The 22,733-nt window shown below is 45.2% G+C and overlaps 1 protein-coding gene across 7 annotated transcripts in view; it reads left to right on the forward strand.

Annotated features, from left to right (window-relative positions):
• APBA1 (amyloid beta precursor protein binding family A member 1) overlaps positions 1-22,733 on the forward strand; it is a 196,923-nt gene that overhangs the window by 156,782 nt on the left and 17,408 nt on the right. For 4 of the 7 annotated variants that reach the window (XM_077907580.1, XM_077907591.1, XM_077907601.1 and 1 more), the window contains exons 3-9: positions 709-804; positions 5,175-5,214; positions 8,741-8,886; positions 18,096-18,128; positions 19,145-19,231; positions 19,847-20,032; positions 21,094-21,288. In XM_077907580.1, the coding sequence (XP_077763706.1) occupies positions 709-804; positions 5,175-5,214; positions 8,741-8,886; positions 18,096-18,128; positions 19,145-19,231; positions 19,847-20,032; positions 21,094-21,288 (783 nt within the window). The remainder of the gene's footprint in view (positions 1-708; positions 805-5,174; positions 5,215-8,740; positions 8,887-18,095; positions 18,129-19,144; positions 19,232-19,846; positions 20,033-21,093; positions 21,289-22,733) is intronic. The other 3 variants (XM_077907619.1, XM_077907627.1, XM_077907635.1) reach the window with 3 other exon arrangements.

Consider the following 22,733-nt stretch of genomic DNA (forward strand, 5'->3'; position numbering starts at 1 on the left):
ACACACCCGATGGGTGTTCCTCTCACCCTTATCTTCAAACATATCATTGAATAAGGGACTTTTGAACTGTTTCAAGAGCAGCCACGGTCAGATTGTTTGGATGTTAGAATATCTCTGAAGTTTCAGTGGCCTGTGGATTAAATCAGGAAAAATACTTGAAATCTAGACTAGAGAAATACAGATGGTGTGGTTTCTGGTCATCAATCCCAGCTACCTCTCTGAAAATACCTGTTTCCATTTTTACGTTCCCATTCAGGTCATCTCAGGCAGGTGATTTTATAAGACAGTTAGTACCCAGAGTCTTTGTCAATGAGAAAAAATTTTCAAACCACACACCTGTGTGATCCCCTTCACTTTATTCATTCAGGGCTTTAAGTTTGATACTCAGCTTTTGCTATATTTAAACTCTTGGCCTAAGGAGGAAAAGAACAGCTGAGCTTCCAAGGATTCCTTTGAAAACATGGTGGGAATTTAAAAGAAAACTTGAAAAACCCAGGACTTTCCTGTGCTGTTGGTGGCTCCTCTTGCAAGGAAGTTTTCTTACCATAGAAGTGTTTTGTCCAGTTGTATTGGGCTTTCTCCTCTCACGCCTGCCCTACCCCTGCCCCTGCCCCTACCCCTCCACCCTGCCTCATTCCTGCTCCCACCCCTGCCACCTGTTCACGAGCCCTCAGACACTCACTGTGTCCTTCCCTTGCTGTGTTCCAGTCTCCGTCTCCTGGCAGCTCCTCCCCCCTGGGTGCAGAGTCTTCAAGCACACCCCTCCACCCCAGCGACCCCGCGGAGGCCTCCTCAAATAAAGAGGTAGGGTGCCGTTTTGTTTCAGAAGCCACCTGCTTATGTTGTTTTTTTGTTCTCCTGGGTGCAGCTTTCTTCCACTTCCCACTCAAATCCCCCATACTCCCCCCCACCACCACCACCTGGGGAGAGAAATTCTAATTTTTCCTCTCGAGCATGGAGTTCAATGACTGAAGCCACGCTGTTCCGTCTGACGGCCACTGGCCACAGGTGTCTACTTTGATTAATACGTATAATGGAAATTCACACGAGCCACAGTCCAGGTGCTCAGTAGCCACATGTTACTAGTGGCTGTTGTATTGGACAGGGGAGATGACAAGAGCATTTCCAGTCTTTCCAGAAAATTCTGACAGTGCTGGAAATTGAATATTAACAACTCTGTGTGGCAACATCCTTTCTCATGGCATTACAAGCCTCTGACATGAAGTTGCCGTGTGTTTTGGGAAACGGGCTGGTGTCTTAAATATCCATTCATTTCAGGCCCAAGTGAAATATCTTTCATGACACCAGGGCAACCACTTGTCCTGGTTTACTGGGGGTGGTTCCAGTTCACTCCTGTTGTGCAAACAGTACACTTAGAGAACATCCCTTCTAGAGCAGTGCTGTCCCAGAGAACTTAGCTGCAGTGATGAAAATGTTCTGCTTCTGTGCTGTCCTATATGGTGGTCACCAGCCACACGTGCCTCACAATCTGGAAATGTGGCTAGTGGGCTTAAGGAACTGAATTTTGCATTTTACTCCATTTTAATAAATAGTCATGTACGGCTAAGGACTACTAAACAGTGCAGCCCTGAAGTGTCCCTCTTGGACAATAAGTCATATGGTCACTCTACTAACGGAGGCCAGACTGAACCCCAGCAGAGAACACTTAAGTGAGAAAACGCTGCTTGCTCCTGCTGAGGTTTCTGGGGCTGTAAGAGGACAGGTGTTCTTCCCACAGGGGAGCCATTGCCTTCTCCCACACTGTTGTCCTTTTACACCCAGCCGAATGCCACCCACCACGTATTTATGAACCAGTGTCAGGCATATTGTGGCATGTGCCATAGTCTACATGTGGGTTCAGCTACGTCTAAATATAAAGCTGCCTAATAAATGCTGAGGGTGTGCGTGAAAGAGGTAAACTTTGTACCAACAACGATTGTCTCATTTCTTTTGGTAATAGTATTGCATCAAATGCAGCAGAAGAAAGCAATCTGCATTTTACCCTAAGTGGCAGATGACTTCTGAAGGGAGAGTCTTCATTAAAACATACCCTTAAAGTATCATTGAATACATGTACATTTGCCATTGAGTATTCATGCAGGGGGAAGTATATTTTTTAATAATCTGTTTATATTAAACCAAACAAACGTACAGAGTCCTTCCCTGAAGTGACACCAACATTGGAATTTAAATTTGAAAAAAAATAAATAAAATAAATAAATAAATAAATTTGACAGATACTTTGTCCTCCTCTGGTCTTGTCCTCAGACCCTAGGTCATGGGAACAGGAGTAACAAGGTCGCTGTCTCGGCTGACCCCAGATCCCACAGCTTTGCCTCATACTTTATCCAGAGCACAGGGATCGGTGAGAACCAAAAAGAGCAGAATCAAGGCCACAGTGATAATAACAGCAGTGAGGGTTACCATTTCTTGAGCATTTACAGTGTTTAGGCAGTGGTCCAAGCAAATCACAGGTAGTATCTCATTTAATCCTTTAAATACTTCTCTGTAAGATAGGAATCACTGTGTTCCTTTTTTGTTGAGGAAGCAGAGAGGTTCAGTAACTTACATAAGGTCCACGGCCCATAAGTGGGAAGGCCAGGATTTGAAACCAGAGCTCCTGAGTGAAACAGGCTTTTCATACTAGGATCTGTTCCCCTCGGGATATAAAGTGCCTGCAGGCCACACCCTGTATAGACAAGCTAACTTGTCTTTATTCCAATTGTCAGACCTCCACGCTTGCACATGCTTTAGTGTGACCTCCTAGAAAATCTCAAAGATTTTGGCCTTTCATCCATCTTCTTGACTGTGGCTTTATTAATTCTTGAATGTTGAGAATCAACTGATGTTCATCTCTGTCCACATGTGAAAAAAACAAAGGGCTAATCAGACATCTGAATATTCAGCATTTGATTATTCATCAGACATAATAAGCAAGGCAAATTTGTTGGTTTCTCAGTTCCTACCGGACTTGGCACATGTTTCTGCATATCCTTAGAAATAATGATGAAAATCCTCTTTGTGTGCAATAATTAGAGATTCTTTCATTTCTCAAACTCTTTTTTAAAAAAAACTTACTACCCCAGAGACTAAAGAAAGCCAGTCATGAGCTTATCAATAGAGAATAAGTAAATGTACCAAATGCCCTCCGTTGTGGCTCTAAATAAAAACAGCAGCTTTTAGAACTATAGACTAAAGTAATATTTTGTAGCTTCTGCTAAAATCTGGGGACTGTCTTTGAGACCAGCATTCAGAAAAGTATCCTAATAGCCCAAGAAAATCTGAACTGGCTTCTTGGGTGTACCTGGAGGCTGACCCATCTTGATGAAACACAGTACAACCTTAACTTCCCCAGGCCCTTTGATGCAAAAGGAAGATCGGTGGTTGAGGAATCATCATTTTAAAGCCTCCGATCTTGATGAAGAAACTTAGCTTCCATTCACACACCATGAAGTTACGGATTTTGTTTGGTTTGGTGTTTAACCAGAATTAGGCAGACCTGGCCATCAGCACTCACCTGGGCCTGTCTTCCGTCTTGGAAAATAAGACGAATGTAAAGCACCTATGGAAGTTAGAGTTCTGTTTCCTCCCGGGCATGCAACTTAGCCTTGAGTTATTGTGCATTTTTCCATAAACGCATTAGCAGCCAATGACCTTTCATTCCCAGTGGACTTGTGTCTTTCATTTCCTTAAAGGTAATCCATTCTGAAATAAGAAACCCGCCATCCTTGGTGTAAGAAACCATTGCATACCAGCGAGCACATTCTGGCAGCTTTACGGACAGTTGCCTAGCATGGTATATTGTGTGATTAGTGTTGAATTCTTGTCATTGTCCTAAATTGAATTATATTCTTAAATGGGGGTGTCTTTGCTTCCAGTTTTATATATATATATATAATGGTTAACACTATTTTTAGAATATTACGCAAGGATTAAGTGATTGGTTCTCCCTTTGCTATCCCATCTTCCAAGTGAAGAGCATTGTACAAAATATCGCGAGATGGAACTGTTCCTGTGATGTTCCAACCCTCTCTTAGGCCCTAATTCTCCCAGCTGCCAGGTGCCCCAGAGTTTACCATCAACCCAGGTCAACCTATTGAGTAGCTGTGCTGTACTAGATACCCTTTTCCTAAAAGATGTATACTTAAATGACAACATAACCTACTAGATTCTTAGCAATGAAAATCTGTAAGCTTTCTGAGGATAACCCTTGGCCACACAGACCCTTCCTTTTTGCTCATTTGAAGGACTCTTGTCTTTGGCATTAGCTCTCCACCCTCCTGCAGTGTTCACACCACCTTGCTCCGGACATACCCACTACAAATTCTATGACTGGCTAAAGTAGGAATGAATTCCCTACTCTGACACCTCTCAGAGTTATGTCTAGGCCATTCACTTATGGAAGGAACCAAATGGTAAGTATTGTTCCCCTAAGAGCTAGCATTTAAACCACCATCCAGTCATGTTCTAGAAGGTCTCTAGCCGATCATGCCCACTTCCAACAGTGCTGTTGGAAGACTGACCCTTGCCATGAGGTGTTACTTAGTACAAGAAATTCCACGGTTTTCAGTTCACTCCTTTGTTTATTGTATTCTTTGTTATTTTAAGATAGCACATTAACAATTACTTACATAAGGGAGTTTTTAAACCAGTAAGAGGTGAGTGAACGGAGGAGAAGAAATCTCTGGCAAACATTTTTATAGCACAGTGAGAGGTGACCAAAGCAAAGACCTCGAGGGAAATAAAATTCTCCAAGGGAATTCTTGATTTCAACATATAATCACATTGTTGATGCTTTTACTAATCCAGCAGTGTTTCACGCAGAAACCCAGATTCTTAAGAATACAAATTGAGCCCTTTGTATTATTGCTTTGTATTGATTATGGATTTTGTTTGTGGGATATTTTTTAAGCTGATGGACATCTCTCTGGTGGTGGAATGTAAGGTTTTCAGATTATCTAAAATATGAATAAATGTTCTGGGCTTTGGGTAACCTTTATTAAGAAATGTGTATGTTTATTCACACTTTTCTTCCTGTATCCAGAAATGGTTGACACCTGGTTCATATCTGTTACTGATGATCTATTTACTTTTCGTGTTTCATGGATAAAGTTGTGTTAATGCATTTTTTATCACGCTTTGCCCTTTTTGAAACCTCTCTGTCTTGATTACAGTCAAGAAAAAGCTTGGCTTCATTCCCCACCTACGTTGAAGGTAAGAGCTGAAAAGGAAGTAATTGAGTATTGAGTCATGCATGAATCTCCTAGCATTTGGGGTATTTGAAGCCCTGGGGCTCTACGACCCTAGTGGGGAAGAAAGGCCACATAGTCACTCAATCACAGTCTTGACAGTCTTAGAATCTTAGACTAAAAGAGCAATAGCTGTGAACCTGTCAAAGATCCTCCTGCCACCTTTGCTGATGCTGCCCATGAGGACCTGAGCATGCAAGGAGGCTGAGGGCTATTCCCAGCTTAAAGACAGTCATATTATATCTGAACCCAGACTCCTTATCTCCAGTCCATGACACCTCTTACACCCACAAAGGACCATTCAAGTGGGAATGAACTTTAAGGAAGACGTTTTGGTCCTCTTAATTTGGGGGCAGGGAGAGACTTTCCCAGTAATTCCCATCTCTTGCTTAGATGAGTTAAGCATAATAACATTTATCAAGCTTTTACTCTGTGCCAGATACACACTTACCATTTAATAACTAACTGAATCCTCACATCTGCCTTGTGAAATGGGCTTACTACCCCCATGTTACACAGGAGAGAACTGAGGCATTCTTCCTCAAGGCAAGACGAGTAACTTTCCTGAGATGACACAGTTGGCAAGTTTCAGAGCCAAACTGTGAGCTGGCAGTTTGATTCCACAGCTCTCTGGTAAATGGTATCCTGTGCAAGGCAGCCACATACAGTTGTGCAGGTTTTTCACTGTTCAAGGGTACCCAGTCAGGAGGTCTAGCAGGGCCAGAACTTGGCACAAGTGAGACACCCTAACTTGAGATCAGGCCACACAAATGGAGTGACTATTTTTCACCCACACAAAGGCACTCTTTAGCTAGAGGTGCCAGTGATCCTCTACCAGGGTGGATGGTAGATACTTTTTCAGGTAGGTTAGACTGTCATTCCCTTGAAAGAGGATTTTCTGGGAACACGAGAATACCCAGACACCACTTTGAGGCTCTGTCTGGCCCTTAGATCCTGTGAATGAACAGTTGGTGTGTCCCTACCACCTAAGAATGGATCCATAGACCTTCCTGACACCACAGTCCTGAAGTTCATGCCAAGCTCATAGGTTTCATTCAGTTAACTCAGGCTTCTTTCTTGAGTGAACTGTAAATTATTTGTGCCATTTTTGCAAGGTTCCAAAATTCCACAAGTACTCCTGGCAGAGTTTTCGGGAGTTTGGAAACTCCATTCTTCATAATCTTTCCACCAGGCCCAGCATTCATGTGTGACGATGTCACATGTGTGCTTGTTCACCCACAGAGCAACACAGAGGCCTCACTAAAAGGAGAAACACGTTCTAAAAGGCCAAAATGAAACCTGTAGTTTTTTGACTTAGAACTTTTCAAAAATACACTAAAATCAAATTATGAATTTAGGATTTTTTCCTCCAGATATGATCTAGCAGCAGTGACGTTTGATGATAATCAATTTCCCTGGAGGATAAATGGTGTAAGATTGCATCTCAAATGTATAATTTATTTGGGTCCAATATTTCTGTCTCTTGATTGGTTGACATTTTTTTTTAATTTTTATTTATTTGTGATAGTCACAGAGAGAGAGAGAGAATGAGGCAGAGACACAGGCAGAGGGAGAAGCAGGCTCTATGCACCGGGAGCCTGACGTGGGACTCGATCCCGGGTCTCCAGGATCGCGCCCTGGGCCAAAGGCAGGCGCCAAACCGCTGCGCCACCCAGGGATCCCTGGTTGACATTTATATAGTCCTTTAAATATTATTTGGATTTATTTTAAACCTATCTGCATATCCACACTTATTATGGTTGAAGAGAGACCCTTTTCAAGGAATAGAGCTAGCTCAGAAATGAATATATGATATTGGAAGTCCTGTAGAGAAGTATATAGTTCATTCTTATTTTTCTTTTAATATTCATTATTTTTACAAAAAAAAAATGGAAGGTTTTTAAAAGTTACTACCCAGATGAGATCTTTTTCCTCAGTGCCTGGTTGGGCAAAAGCAATTATGTTTAAGTAACACTGTAAACCCATCACAGGCGTTTATGATAGGAAACTGATAATCTTTATTTTTTACAAAGTATAATGCGGGTACAAACTTGTCCATGTTAGTTGGAGTAGCGCTTCCTTGCCCTACAACTAAAACTGTATATTGGAAATACCCTGAATCCTTCTCACATCTAGGAAAGTTCCAGGCAGGAAGCGTGTGACTGTTGAGAAGGTGAATTACTGACCCATAGTGGAGGCAGATTGGCTGTGTACCCCTCATTGTCCAGAAGCCCTTCTCAGAAAGATCTAGAATAAGGCAAATAAGAAGTTTCCTTATTTATTTACTACACAGATGCTTTGTGAAGAACTTTCCTAAAACACTGTTAATTTCTTTGTTTCGACCACCCCCTTGGCTTTAGAGAAATGATCAGATTATTTTAAGATGGTACCCTGATAAGAAGCTTATCACGGGAAGCAGCTGGTTAAGCTTAAGATGAGCCCGATGTTGGTGGATAAAAATAAAAATCATTCTAGATTAGCTTTCCAAAAGGAAAAAGCAAATTGTTTCCATTTCCAGCTATCTAATTTAAGAGCCTGAGGTTTGAACAGTAGGTTAAAACGTATATTTTAATCTCCCAAAATACAGCATTTGAGCCAAAGAAAATACATATGTTTTCATTGCAGAATGAGAAGCCTTTCTTAGTGCCTTTGTTATGAAGTTATATATTAATCCCAGACATGTTTTAATTTCAGGTAGGGTTTACAGATGATTATGGTTAGAATCCACTGCCCCCACCTTAAATATTTTAAAGCTAAGGTTTGATTTCAAAGGCCGGTCAGTGAGAACAGAAAATTCAGACTTTCCTTGGAATTGATCTGTATGTGGATGCCAGCCGGGGACACAAGAGCCTGTAAGTCAGCGAGGTTGGCAGCCAGAGACTCCGGCTTTGGTGTAATGTCATCTGCTGCACAGAATTGGGGTCAAAGGTCGTTACGGGAATCTGGACATTCTGAAGCAAATACCCATTTTTCTGAATTATAGTTTGTTTTCCCGAATTACGGATAAAATGTGGATGGTGGCAGGTGAAAGAAATGTTATACAATGAGGATTCCTGATAAAGCAGCCTCCCTGGTCACCTAGCCATTTGTCTGGCCACACATTAATTTGATACCCACCAGGCAACAGACACTGATTAGACACGAGCGCCCGAGACGAACATGACGTGGACTTTGCCCCAAAGAGCTCACAGTCTAACAGGAGAAACAACATCCTTTGTCACTCATTTTATGTTTCATATTTAAATAAACATATCATTTCTCACAGTCAGTGGCCTGGGTGAAGTGAATTAAGAAGAAAATGTTTCTTCCCTTTGAAAGCAAGGGGTGAGTGAGGCAGACACAGAAGGAGAGAAGCCTGAGCCTGGCAGGGTCTCGGGCACCGGGCCACCTATGCTGGTGCCGAACAGCGGGGAGGGCGCAGCGCGTCAGGGCCGTGTTAGGCACACACCCCAGGGTGGCTTCACTCACCGCTGTGGCTCTGTGTGTTACAGTTCCCGGACCCTGTGACCCCGAGGACTTGATCGATGGGATCATTTTTGCTGCCAATTACCTTGGCTCCACCCAGCTGCTGTCAGACAAAACTCCCTCCAAAAACGTGCGCATGATGCAGGCCCAGGAAGCCGTGAGCAGGATCAAGGTGAGGGGGTGCAAGGGATGGATGCCGGGGCCTGAGCCATTCACAGTGGTCTCCCCACACCTCATGCATCTAGTGCCAAGTTTAGGGGAGTGTGGGACTGGCATGATGCACCTGTCAACAGTTCCAAACAGAAAAAAAGTGTGCAGAGTCCTTATGTATCAAACTGCATATTTGGGGTATTCTTAATAGCCAGTCTTAAGAAATAGCACATGTGAACATAAACTTTGGAAAGCTGATATGATGAGGAAGGATGTCATTCTGAGCATCACATCTCTAGTGGGAGAGCTTTACCCCTGTATTTCCACGGATATGGTGATGAGTGACGTGAACATTCTAGGTACCGCATGATGCCATCTCAGTCTCGTACTTTTGAACTAGTTGATCCTGCACAAGCTAGATCAAACTGGTTTGTTCCAGGCACAAGGAACTATTGGATCAAATCTAACCAGAATGAGTCAGTATAAGGCTAATGCACCTTAAACTGGTCTGAGCCGGTTGTAACTGTTTGGAATCTGTTTTATCAAGATTTAAAAGGAACAAGCCTGTTTGATCCGAGAAGAACTACTTTTGCCTGGTGTAAACCATTCACAATTAGTTTGAGCCAGCCAGAAATGGTTTGACCCTAGTGAAATGCAGAGCTCTAGAATATCCACCACGATGCCAGTACCACCTGGAATCAGGGACAGACACAGGGCTACAGGGACACATCACCTGCCATTCAAGTGCCACCAGCACCCAGAAGCACTGGGTAGCCCTACTAGGGCCACAAGGCCAGTCCACCCGAGCCCCAGGCGTAGCAGCACCACTGAAACCCAGAACCAGGTATTTCAAGCAACAGGTGGAACAGGTCAAGACTCACCAGATGTGGATGTATCCAGCTTCAGCTGGTCATAATCGCATTCCTTCTCAAGGACCCATTCCTTTTCCATATCGTCTTACGTGCACTTATTCCCCAGGTACTCCCTGGTGTTGTATGGCAGTGTGGAAGGAGGAAGAGGCACAAGTTCAAGATGGTCACTTAGGGTCCTTAATCTGGGAAAAAGTATTTCTGGAGCACATACACGTGCAAGGCTGTTCAGGGTCTTGGGATGAAAAGAAAATAGCCAGTTATAAGGTGAGATCCTTACCCTCGAGCTGCACAGCACCAGGGAGAGACGGATCAAGCCAGTGAATGTGCAGGGTGCAACTGGGCAGGAAGAACAGGTGTGAGGTGGAAGGTGCCCAGTAGTGTGGGGCACCCCAGGGCTGATGGGAACAGGGAGTGAGGATGCACAGAGGTGGAGTTTCTGGCCTCCTGCCCCAGCTGACTCCCCTATGTTATTCACCCACTGGAGATTTAAGCAAGATGGCCTAACCGTAATGACCGAGTCCCTGCTGTCCAGTGCTGGCGCAGGTCCCCGGGTCTCCGGCCATTGCTTCTGCATCAAACTTCCATCCATGGCTTTGAGGGTCACCAGTTGCTGGCTGCTCTTACCCCCTCTCCCAGCTTGGAAGAGGCACTTCTCTCCTGAGCTCAGAACTTGTTCTTCCCTTAGCCGTCGTAGCACAGCAAGCCCACACTGCAGTATTTGATGCGGTGACTCTTGCTGGCATATCAGGACTTAGGAGGTATAAACTAGAGAGCAGTTCACCACTGCATCTAGGGTGGCTACTATCACGACAGTGACAGGCCAGACCAATGGCATGATTGCTGACAGGGGCCTGCCCGTGTCTTCTGTGTATCTAGGATCCACTCTACCACTTCATTCAGGTCACACGAACCCCCTCTGTGCCTCACAGGCCCTGCTGCCACAAGGCCCACTGCTGTGGTGGTCATGTCTTCTCCCAGAATTAGCCTATGTCCATTAGATCGCCAGTGGGAAGATGCACTTCTCTCGCAGGAAGTCCCACCCCTACCCACAGAGACCCGTGGCACCCAGCAGGATGATTCCATGGCAGTGTATCAAACTGACCTGAGTACCTTCTGGGTCTTTCAGACTCTCTAAGGTTACTGATGGAATATCAGGTTCTCGTCAAGCTGCCCATCCAATGTTGACCTAATTCCTTCTGACTATCTCCCCTTATTGTAAAGAGGTGGCATGAAAACCTCTGGATCTCCCCAGCATCTTCCTGAATTTAGGGTGTCCTAGGTGCTGCGTTCAAAACAACACGCAGATCTGTAGGTGAGAAGAAGGTGCTTTTCAGGCAAATAACTTTTGAAAACAAAGTCTTTAGGGACATAAATTTGACTCCTTCTGTCCCACAGTTACCAAACATAGCATGTTATGATTTTGTTAAGTTAATATTTGTTCAACAGAGCCCTGGGGTGCCAGATGGTTGAGCAAAAGAGCACGAGAGAAATTGAAAGAGGGAAGTTTATTACTCACAGGTTCTCAAGGAAGGAGCCAGCACGCCTTGGGGGCGGGGGCCATAGGGTGGGGGTCAAGGCCAAGCAAATGCAGGCAGCAGGACATGGGGCGATGCCTTTATTTGGGTCTGAGAGTGGAATACTTTGGGGTTCCTGGGTTTGAAATGGCCGATTCATACCAAAAAGAGCAAGTTTTGGTAAGCTTCATGGGGGTCTTATCTAAGGGGGGCACCCAAGGGGAAGGCACTGGACAAAGATTATTTGTTGCACGGGCTGTTGGGAATTTATATCGAGACCTTAAATTTGCCTGTGACTCTGCAGGCTGTTGTCCAGGGCTTGCACTCTCATGAGGGGCCAGCGTCAGCTGCAGGCCACTTGGATGCCAAGACAGCAACACCACAAAGCAGCTTCACCTCTGGACGCAGGCTCATGGTGCTGCTCACTTCCCCGGGGTCAGCAGGAGTGCAAGGACCTGGCATGCCTCACTCAGTGGTTTTCTGATAGACAGGAACCCCCTCAGGAAGGGGCTTTAGGAACAAGCGGGGGCACTTTGGGGTGCCATGGTATCTGGGGGTATTTTTAATGGCATTAGTGAACCAGGGCCAGGGATGCTTGGCACCCTGTAATGTCCAGGATGAGGCACAGGATGAAGATTTAACTCCCACAGAATGCTAGAGCTTCCCTCTGCCCCTGTCAAGAGGCACTGCCAGAGTCCATTGAGGTGAATCCCCCAGAACAAAGCAGTAGTCCGCCCCCACAGGAGCACTGAAGATCCCCAAGACAGAACACTGCATGGCTGGAAGAGGAGTTCTCTCTGCTTCCGTTCGTCAGAGTTTCAAACACGTTCAGGTTTGGATTTCATTCGAGGCACTTTGCTTATGGACCTCCTGAGTGGTAGCCCTTTACTTGCACATAGATAGTTTGTCTTCCCACTGCCCTTGGGCATGTTTATGGCACCACGTGACCTCGAAGGAGGGAGCAGGTGCATCCCCGGAACGTGAAGCAGCACAGAGTAGGCTGTGGCACCCAGTGTCAAGCATGCTGGGCACCCAGGACCAAGCATGCTGGGAATGACAGCTTCCGAGTTCCACGGTGAGGTCTGAGAGCACAGTTTTCTCATCTTCAAGTCCAGCTTCCCTGATAAGAAACCAGAAGGTTCACTTTGAAGCATCAAAGGATTGGTCTCTGGAAGTTCCACAGTTGATCTGAACAACAACAACAACAAAACATTAGATGCTTTTGTTGATCAGAACCAGCAAGATGAGGCTGTCTGATTATAAATCCATTTTAGACCTGCCTAGAGCAGAGTAGGCATCTGGAAAACATATATTTATTTTTACAGCAAATTATGGTAGTGCGAGGAATTCATTATGGAGTGGTAAAGTTAAACGGTTGCGTTTCATTTATAAGTATCATTTTGCAATGTGCTTCTGTGCATCTGAAGGAACTGCTGCCTGTCATTAAGTATTTCCTGCCTCCTGTTCCTTTTACATCCATTTAAATGCCCATCAGCTTGCTTGACTTTACACCCAGCCTGGCGCATATTCAAATTCTAGGTGGAGACTGTGTCCAGATCCACCGTGTATTTCCGCACCCCCTAAAGTGTTACTGTGTCCGGATGTGCACTGACATTTCACCTCCTGAAGAGGGCCCCAGGGGGCCTGGGGCATTTACACACACCACCACCCCCCATCAGTCGGGATGGTCTCCTGGGAGCATGTGGTGCTTGCACTTACCTGGAAGACAACCTCTCTCTGAGCCTCTCTGATGCCAGGCTTTCTCCTAAGAGAGGCTGGCCTTTCAGGAATGAGTTATTCTAGGCCACCTCTATAAAGACGCAGAGAGGAAGGAAGCTACAGATTTCACAGTGTCTGTCCAGGAAGGAAGGAAAGCAGAAAAAGCTTTATGGATTTACTTGGAAATCCGTTTAGCAGTATCCTCAGCCCAGACTGATTAGTAATTTCCGCCCTGGTGCTCTCATCTGAACAAAGATGGAAAGAAGGGTGTCCTCCCCCTGTTTGAATTCCTCCTGCTTCCTCTCTCCCCCATGGGGATCCCTGTCTTACCCCTTGTTCTCTCCTCTGCCGACACTGTTCAGTTGACCTAGGGGACGGATGCAGGTGAGCGGCCCCTCTCACCGGGGGTCCCGCGTGGCCGGGGCTGTTTGTGCAGCTCTATCTCCCAGCAAGCACCTGAAGCTTGGGTTTCAAAATCATATCTGATTTTTCTTCCGTTGGTCGGTTATGGTGCTTATTGGACTTACACTTGGAGTCTGAAGAATTCATATTTTCTTAACTTAAAGGATTTGTAGACTTATTTGCAAATGGAGAGAGAATTTGGAGTTGTGGTTTGACCAGAAATTTTGTACATAACATGAGAGGAAAATAAAAGAATTTAGCTCAGAAAGCAAAGTGTTCCTCTGCAGACCCTTGTGATAGGCATCTCAGGAGATAAATGCTACCCAAGACCCAGTCCTTGACCTTGAGAAGCATGCAGTCTAAAAGGAAACCAAGAAGAGAGTTTAACAATAGCAAAAGGCAGGTTGAGGAATCAGAAATTTAAAGTTTTCTCCATCTACCAAAATATAACAAGGTGGATCTAAATGCAATAGCAGAATTAGGAGACATCTGCCATTTTTCTTAAGTTTTTTTTTTCCATTTTTGGACCCTCCCTAATGTACCCTTTCTGCCTTTGTTATCCATCATTTCTGAGAAGAAATAAGCCCCCCATCCCTTTTAGAAAGCCCCTCATCCAACTAAGGAATGCATCAAAGAGATGGTTCTCAGAATGAGACCCTTTCACTGGCGGCATCAGCACCACCTGGGAACTTGCTAGAAATGCAGATTCTCAGGCCCACCCCAGTCAGAAACTCATGGTGGGGTGAGGGCCCAGGAATCTGTGTTTTCATAAGCCCTCCAAGAAGTTCTGGTATGCACTATAATTTAGGGAAGGGTAGACCATGCAAGCCTTATGGGATATGATATCTTTTCTCCCACCGCACCCTGGGGCATCCTGGTCAAGCTAGTGCTTCCTGCTGATGACATTGTATTGGCATATTAACTCAAGAAACACTGCAAAATATATCTCTTTTTTGGATATTTGGCATATAGGTTTTCCTATTAAAGGTTTTGAGAGTCCTGTACTAAAGAGATCCAATTCACTTTGGCCAGAAACTCCCATCATTATTTGAACACGGAATACATGGTCACTGTGTGATGCCTGTTAAAGTCTTGCTGCTAAGATTCTCTGGAACACGTTTTGGGAGGAACTTCTGCCCTACGTGGTATCAGTACCTACACACTGTAGGTAGAGATGCCCCACTCCTCCTACAGTGGAGGAACCATGCCTTCACCCTACCTGGAGTACCAAACCTGAAGCCAGGGCAGCTAAATCCCTTGTCTTCCTTTCTCTCCACCGCACCTCCATGCTTCATTCCACCCTCATGCCCACTGCATTTTCTGCTCTTTGGCCCGAAGATGGGCTCACCTACTGAGCCCTACCTGAGCCACAGAACCAGCTTCATGTCCACGCAGAGTGTGGCATATGTGTCTTCATTCTTTCTACATTTGTGAAGCTCGTGTGATTAGCTCACAAATGGTGTTGGATGTTTTTTGGTCTATGCATTTTTGTAAGGAGCATCCATTATCAAACATTCTCATATTTGTCCTTACTAGCTTGTCTCAAAAAATCAGAGTTTTCTTTCATGGAAAGGCTTTCTTGAAATGTCAAAAAATCAGGACTTAATTCTAGAATTAAAATCTCTGTCATTGAAGCTTTGTGTAAGCCACATGATTTCCCATCTGACTCGGAGAAGTCTGTGATTAATAAAGAGGTTATTAACACTTACAGCAGGTCCTGCACATACATGATCTCATTGATTCCTCAGAGTGGAGGGGCTGGGGAATCCTGTGAGGTAGGTATTATTAATTCTATTTACAGACAAACTGAGAACCTTATAGATGAGAAACTTGCCTACATTGCGCAACCAGTGGTTTGGAGTGAGATATCCAGGGTTTGAATCTCTATTCTTTCTCTTCAGTAGCTTGAGCAAGTTGATTTGTCTCTCTGTGCCTCAGTTTCCACTTCTGCAAAACGAGAATACTGTAGTGCCTACCTCACAGGGTTACTGTAAGCTTTCACAGTGCTATACACATGAACTGCTTGGAAGGATACTGGCATATAGCAAGCGCTCAGCTAATGTCAACCGGGGAAAGGAAAAGCTAGAGCCATCGGGAGTTTCCCCAGCATGAGTAACCTAGAGAGTCTTAACAGGGAATGTTCAGGACATATTGTGGAGTGAGTGGGTGGACAAGTGCCACAGTCTGTGTCCTTTACACCACAGCCTGCTGGGGAGACAAGCCGTAATCGATCCCATGAAACGAGAGGACTTAAACGGATAATGTCATTCCCTGCTTTATGACACATGCTAGCCGTATGGTTCTCTTTGGCTCCTCTGCTACTGCAATTTCTCATTCTAGATCCCACCCCCTCCCGATGTCATGTGTAAATTTTAAATTATAATTTATTTCAGGGCACCCTGAATATCCTGTGTGGTTGAAAAGATGGTATTACTTGAAGTGGGTAAAATACTTTTCACTTCATAAAAATTACTTTAGAATGCCCATTATGAAATGCAGATTGCCCTTTGGATTCTCTTTCCTCATCACCCATTCCAGAAAAAAAAAATTTAGTTATTCCATTGTAGTGGACTTATTTTCCTTTGACAGGACCCTTTCAGATCACTGTTCCTTAGAGTGAAGAATTTTGACTAATAGCTATTAGGTTTTGGTATCAAAAATAATAGAAATTCTTATATTCCTGGAAGATAATTTCAGGGGCAGTGGTAGAAAACACACACACACACACACACACACACACACACATTAGGATCTCGCAGCAGTCATTCATCATGAGAATTATAGCTGGTGCAGATGAGAACAGCCCCCAGCAGGACTCTTGAATCCCACACAGGAATCTATGTGGTGTGGCATAGCGTTGGCACCAGGTCACTCTTTGGACGCAGACACATTTCCACCATCACATGCAGCAGTTAGGACACTCTGTACACTTCCTGCCATCTGACTTTTTCCAGGGCAGACTGTTCACCATGAGTTCATGACCACCAGGAAGAGCTGTGGGGTGGCTCTGCGGGAGCAAGGCTGCCCTAGTTTCCCAGAGATTAGGTACTTGGTGTTTGGATCTCTGACTCATTCAGTTTCTCCACAATGAGTTAGGACAGACAACACATTTGACTCATTAATGAAATAGAGGTGTGCTGCTGGGAGCAAAAGGGCTTTTCCACAGGTGAGTACCAAGTAGTGTGAGAGAGCAGATGATCTTCCATCCACCCCCATCACCACAACAGGGTTCATGGTTTGGCCATTGATTTACTGTTATTTGTACAAGATCTGTGTGTGCCTAGAAGGCCTTACCAAAAGCCAAGAATTGTATTCTGACATAGGTGAATTATAGTCATATAACAACAAACACAAATATAGTGCTTATTTATAATGCACCAGGCACTGTTGTAAGAGTTTTGCATGTATTTATTTTATCCTCAGAATAGCCCTATGAGGTAGATACGGTGTTTATCCTCATTTTACAGATGAGGAAATTGAGGCACAGAGACAGTAAGTGGCTGGCTCCAAGTCACACAACTAGTAGATAGCAGAGTGAGGATTCAGTTTTAGACAATCCGGCTTCAGTCTCTCTCTCTCTCTTGTTTTAATCAACACTGCTAGCTTCTACTTATGAGCAAAAGGAATATTACATCTATTTCAGGTTAGGACTAGGCCATATTAATATTTAAGGCAAGAATTATTACTAAAGATGAAGAAAAATTAAAAGATCAACAGGAAGACATAAGTACCTTAAATACATATGTACCTTATAACATAGATATAAAATAAATAAATAAAAGATTGACAGAACCAAAATCCGCAGTAACAGTAGGAGATTTTAACACAGCCCTCTTAGTAAATTTTAGAGCAAGCAGGCAAGAAAAAATCAGTAAGTACATAGATTTGACCAGTGCCCTTAACCAACCTAATTGACCTTGTTAACAGCTGATAAAATACTATTCACAACAACTGAAGAATGCATCTTTTGAAGCCCACCAGACATTCACCACAGTTGGTCATGTTCTATCCCATAGGGCTAAGGCTCAGCACAATTCAAAGGTCTGGAATCAGGGTATCTTCTCTGACCACAGTGCAATTAATTCAGAAATCAGGAAAAAAAAGATTACTAGAAAATCCCCCAATGTATTGAAATTAATAGCACAATCCTAAATAATCCAAAGTTTGAAGGAGAAATCACTGGAAATTAGAAAATGTTTTGAAGTGATAATTAAATCTCAACATATCAAAATTTGTCAGATACAGCTAACAGTGCTTAGAGGGAGATTCACGGCTTTAAATAAATACATCAGTTTATTTATTTTAAAAAGTTTAAATATTTGCAATTTAAATTTTCATCTCCGGAAGCTAGGGGGGAAAAATCAGCAAATTCAACCCAAAGAAAGTAGAAGGAAATTAAGATGTATAATGAAATCAACGAAATAGCAAACAGGCATACAGTAAAGAAAATCAACAGAACCAAGTTGGTTCTTTGAAAGCATCGATTGCAGTTGAGTATACGAAGCACCTCACTACATTTCCTTCTTCCTACGTCCCCTTGCCACCTACTAAATTTTGAGTGAGGAAATTGTCTATAGAGTAGGATTTTTTAAAGCCAGTCTTCCTCACGCAGAAATGCTTTATGCCACTATTGATACTAGTTTGTCAATTCCCTTTTCGACTTCGAGTCTCTGCAAATTCTTTTCTAACTGTTCTCCTGTCTCTGTTTGTTCCATGCTAAGCAGATGGCCCAGAAATTAGCCAAAAGCAGAAAGAAGGTGCAGTACAAACAACTTCATCAGCTTGGTGTTATGCCTGTTCTTTTCGTTTATTTATGTTTTGCCTTTTTATTATTTTGTGTTTTTGTTTTCTGCATCCAGCAAGTTTTCGTTCAGATTTCTTTTTGAACCGCCCCATTAGCCAACGTTTCTCAAAACTGAGTTGCCTAAAGTGGCTGTTTTTCTGTTGCTCATGAGTCATTTCACATCAGAGAAACAACAGGGAGCAGATTGGAGATGCTAAATGATTCCCACAGTAGTGAGAATCCCACCTTTCAGGAGCATTAATGCGGCAAGGACTTGGGTCTTTTCAATTATAGTCATGTTTGACTTGTGGATTTTGTCAGATTGCTGGATGCAAAAAAGAAAACTCGCTAATAACCACCCTGTGCGGAGTTAAACCCCAAACGAACCAGACGGATGGGCTTTTTTGGTTATGGAGCTTCTAGGTGCTTATGGGCTATCCAGGGGGCATTGAGGCATTCCGGGTTCCTTCGTATTGGGGTGGCTTTAGGAGTGAGGACTGCTTCTGTGTTGCCGTGGTGGTGTGTGAACATGAAGACCCTCTTACCAGAACTGCATCCAGATGACTTTGTTTGCACCTGCTATAAACATTGTCATGTCCGCCCCTCCCCCGCATCACTTGATCCGGAGCAGATTCTAAGTAACTTTTCCAAGGCCTTGCGGTATGGATCATTTGCCCTTGTTCCTCAACCTGCTGGGCTCTGAAAGCCTTGCAGAAAGGGCCATTCACGATCATCGTTCGTAGAGCCAAATCTGTAGGGAGCCACTGCTTCTATAGGTGGAGAAGCAGAGGGGACTCCACCTCTCCCTATAACCTGGCGATGCTAACTCTCGTCTGTGAGTCCCCTCAGCTGTGGCAGTCCTAATCTGGAGTCAGCATGGCTGTTCTGGTGACTGTGTCTCCGTGCTTCTGTGTGTGAGCTAACCTTGCTCCCGTGCACTTGAGTCGGGGCAGGGTGTTAAGCTTCCCCTTGGTGCATTTTTCTTCTCAGGCTCCTGAAGGTGAATCTCAGCCAATGACCGAGGTGGATCTCTTCATTTCTACCCAGAGAATCAAAGTATTGAATGCCGACACACAGGTATTAGCCGGCCTGCCACCTTCCCCGGGGGTGGCGTGCCCAGCCCAGCATGGCAGCCCAGCGTCTGTGCCCTCGTCCCGAGAGCAGCTGTCCTCACTCAGCTGCTGGCTCCCGAACACGCTGGAAGGTCATGTCTGCAGTACTTGCTGCCGGAGAGGGGGTGGTGCTGCTCTTGGGACTGTTCCCTTAAAGATCAAAGAACAAATACACCGTGGATCTCGTTTGCTAATAATCTTGTAAGCTTTTATGAGAAGGTTCGTTAACTGGAACAGATCAGCCTTTTAAGAAATTTTGTTTAAAATCACGCATCCACACACTCAAAATGCAGCCATCGCACAGGCATCCTTTTATCTTTTTTTTTTTTTTTTTAACTTCTCCACCAGAGATTCTCCCGGCTGTAAAAATGACTGAATTTTTCCCCCCATGTACCACAGACCACTTTCTGCTCTGATTTATCATCAGTCGAGGGAGCTGCCCCCAGGCCTGAGTCTTTGCGGGGAACCCCAGAGCCCCCCGCATGTGGACTGCACTTGACAGGGCTGTAGGGTGGCAGGCTCTCTTGTGGGCCATTAGCTGCTGTGCTGGACTTAGCATCCTCTCCCTTGTGCCCTCCAGGAGACGATGATGGACCACCCTCTGAGGACCATCTCCTATATAGCAGACATCGGGAACATCGTCGTCCTGATGGCACGCAGGCGAATGCCGCGCTCCAACTCCCAGGAGAACGTGGAAGCCTCCCACCCATCCCAGGATGGAAAAAGGCAGTATAAGATGATTTGCCACGTCTTTGAGTCTGAGGATGTAAGGGTGCCTCCTCTCATCTCCCTCTGGGTGGCCTTGGCTGACCCCCGGGTGGGCCAGATTCTTTCTTTTTCTCAGAACCTGAATCAGTCTCATCAGTCATACATGAAACAAGTATTTATTGAGCACCCGCTATGTGTCAAGCACTGTTTTGGGGATACAAGGCTGAATAGATAGATGAGGTATTCATCACGAAGCTTAAAGGGAGACAGAAAATAAAATAGGTAAATATACTTAATATAAAATGGGATAGTGAGGAGTTCTATAAGGAAAAATAAAACTGGGATAGGAGCTATTTCAGATGGGGTAATCAACAGTCTTCTCTGAGGAGATGATACTTGAAGAGAGACCTGTATCAACTGAGAGAGAGGAAAGAGCAAGTGCAAAGGCACTGAGGCAGGAGCCTGCTGGTATAGTTTGAGGATAGCTTAGAAGGAGAGAACTGTAGACAGAATGTGGTCAGATGGCCAGACCCATGGGGGCCCCGAGCTCGTCTCACCTGGGCATGAGGGCATTTGGGGAGGACAATTCTTGGTTATGTAGGATTGCCCTCTAGACCACAGGAAAGTTAGGATTCCTGCTCCTACCTCCCAGTGGCAGGAGCACCACCTGCCTACTTCCTGTCCTTATGAAGACCAGCTGCTGCTCTTGTCACAAAACCTGTGATTCCTGACCCCCGTCTTTCCAGGTGACGTGGTCAACAGAGAAAACTCATTTATAACAGAGACAGGGCCCGTTCTTCTATTTGGCTTCTTTCCCATTCATCCCTGGAACGGCCAGAGAGGTCTCCAGTCTTCAAGCTGTATCAGCGGCCAACTTCCCCTAAAGCAGGGCAGGCCTTGGAAGCTCCCTCAAGGGCCAGGGCCACAGCCCCACGAAGGTCTGGAGCCACAGAGCCCTCCCTCACAAGAGGGCCATGTCTGTGCCGTTGATCATGCTGATTTCTATCCTGCCACAGTACCCTGAGCTCTGTTTCCCATAATGAGCAGAGAGCCCCTCGCTACTTAAAGAGAATTGCCCGTGGGTGCCTTGGCTCCTTACAAGAGGCCGTTTTTCTGCAGGGGAGTGTTCACCTAGCTGCGGTGAATTGCCTGCCTGCAGGAAGTCAAGAGGCAGAGGCCAGCTGCTCTTCCCCAGGGATTCGAGCTGTCACGGCTGCAGCCACGGGGACGTGGAGATGCTCCCACTTTTTGCACCATCCTTTCCTGGTCCGGTTCTCTGGAACACAGGCCCCCGGGGACCAGATCACTGAGAAGGTGGAGAGCTTGTAGGCAGAGAGCCTCTCCCAGCCATTCCCCTGCTCTTGCTTTAAAACTTGAGGCCAGCCTCGCAGACGGGGAGAGAATGAGTTTCAGAAGTTTCTCAAGAAGCTTTGAAAATTAAATGTAGAAGCTTAAGACTCCTGTGTCCTGCAAGCTGATGAAAAAAGGTGGAGTTAGCTCCGCTCCCCGGGCACGCAGACACCTCTGTGACCCTTTGCCATCTGCACTTGGCTTGCAGCTTGTAAGGAGGGGATGTCTGACCTCAGAGTCCCCGGCAGAAAGGAGGAACGGGGAGCCTGAGTTAGGACAAGAGAGAGTGGGCCTGGGACTCTTACCCCTATGCTTCTGAGGCAAAGAACGAGAGAAGATCATTGGCTCCAGAGCCAGGGGAGCTGGAGCTGGATCCTGCTTCCATGTACAGGCTGTGAGGCCACTGAGCTTGCATGACATGACAGCGCCTCCCTTGCTGGCTAATTTTGCTCACGCGTGTCCATCAGTGACGCCAGCATGTGTCTCCTCCGTGATCCCAGCCCACGCACTGCTCCTCATCTGTCTCCATCCATGTCCCTCACACACCTGCAGCGTCTTAGGACACAGGGCGATGGGTCTTCGTGGTGGCTGGTGACATCCCCAGTCACCAAGTGGGAAAAGTAAAGCACGGCCATGCAGCAAGTTCTGATTTCACTGTCTGTTAGCTGCTTTCAGCCAAACGCAGTGAAGGCGAGGGAAGGAAGGGACGTGGAGGTTAGCATTGTGCGTGCGTGTGTGTGTGTGTGTGTGTGTAAAACATGGCTCTGGAGGCTTTTATTGTTTTCCTGCGGAGAGGCAATCCCACATGGTGCAGGGGTGGGCTCTGGAATCACTCGGCCAGGATTCAGCGCCCGGAGTCACCCCCTTCCCAGGGAGTGAACACCTTCACTGTCACCTGCTGTTCCTGTCTGTGCAATGGGGACCATAAAACAGACCTAGAATTCCAAAGTCTAAAGAGCTCTGGGAGGGGCCCCCAGTGGCACAATTGGCTAAGTAGCCGACTCTTGATTTTGGCTCAGATCATGATCTCAAGATTGTGGGATCAAGCCCCACACTGGACTCTATGCTCAGCATGAAGTCTGCTTGAGAGTCTCTCTCTCCCTGTCCCTCTGCCCCTCCTGGCTCATGCTTGCTCTCTCTCTCTCTCTCTCTCTCAAATAAAAAAAAAAAAGAAAAGAAAAGAAAAAACTTTGAAAAGCAAAGGGGATTTTGTGGTCAGTTGGCTGATAAACCTGCCCAGAACTGCCTTGAGACAATTTACAGAATCTGTCCAGCTTACCATGAATCTTACACATTTTTTTGCAGGAATATTAGTTTGTCTATAGGACACTTCCCCAGGTTCTAATGTTTTGTTTTGTTTTTTTAGACAATATATGATATATGCATCTTTTACCTTTCTAAAATCCTAA

Source organism: Canis aureus, chromosome 1 (assembly GCF_053574225.1).
Source record: "Canis aureus isolate CA01 chromosome 1, VMU_Caureus_v.1.0, whole genome shotgun sequence".
Classification (NCBI taxonomy): Eukaryota; Metazoa; Chordata; class Mammalia; order Carnivora; family Canidae; genus Canis; species Canis aureus.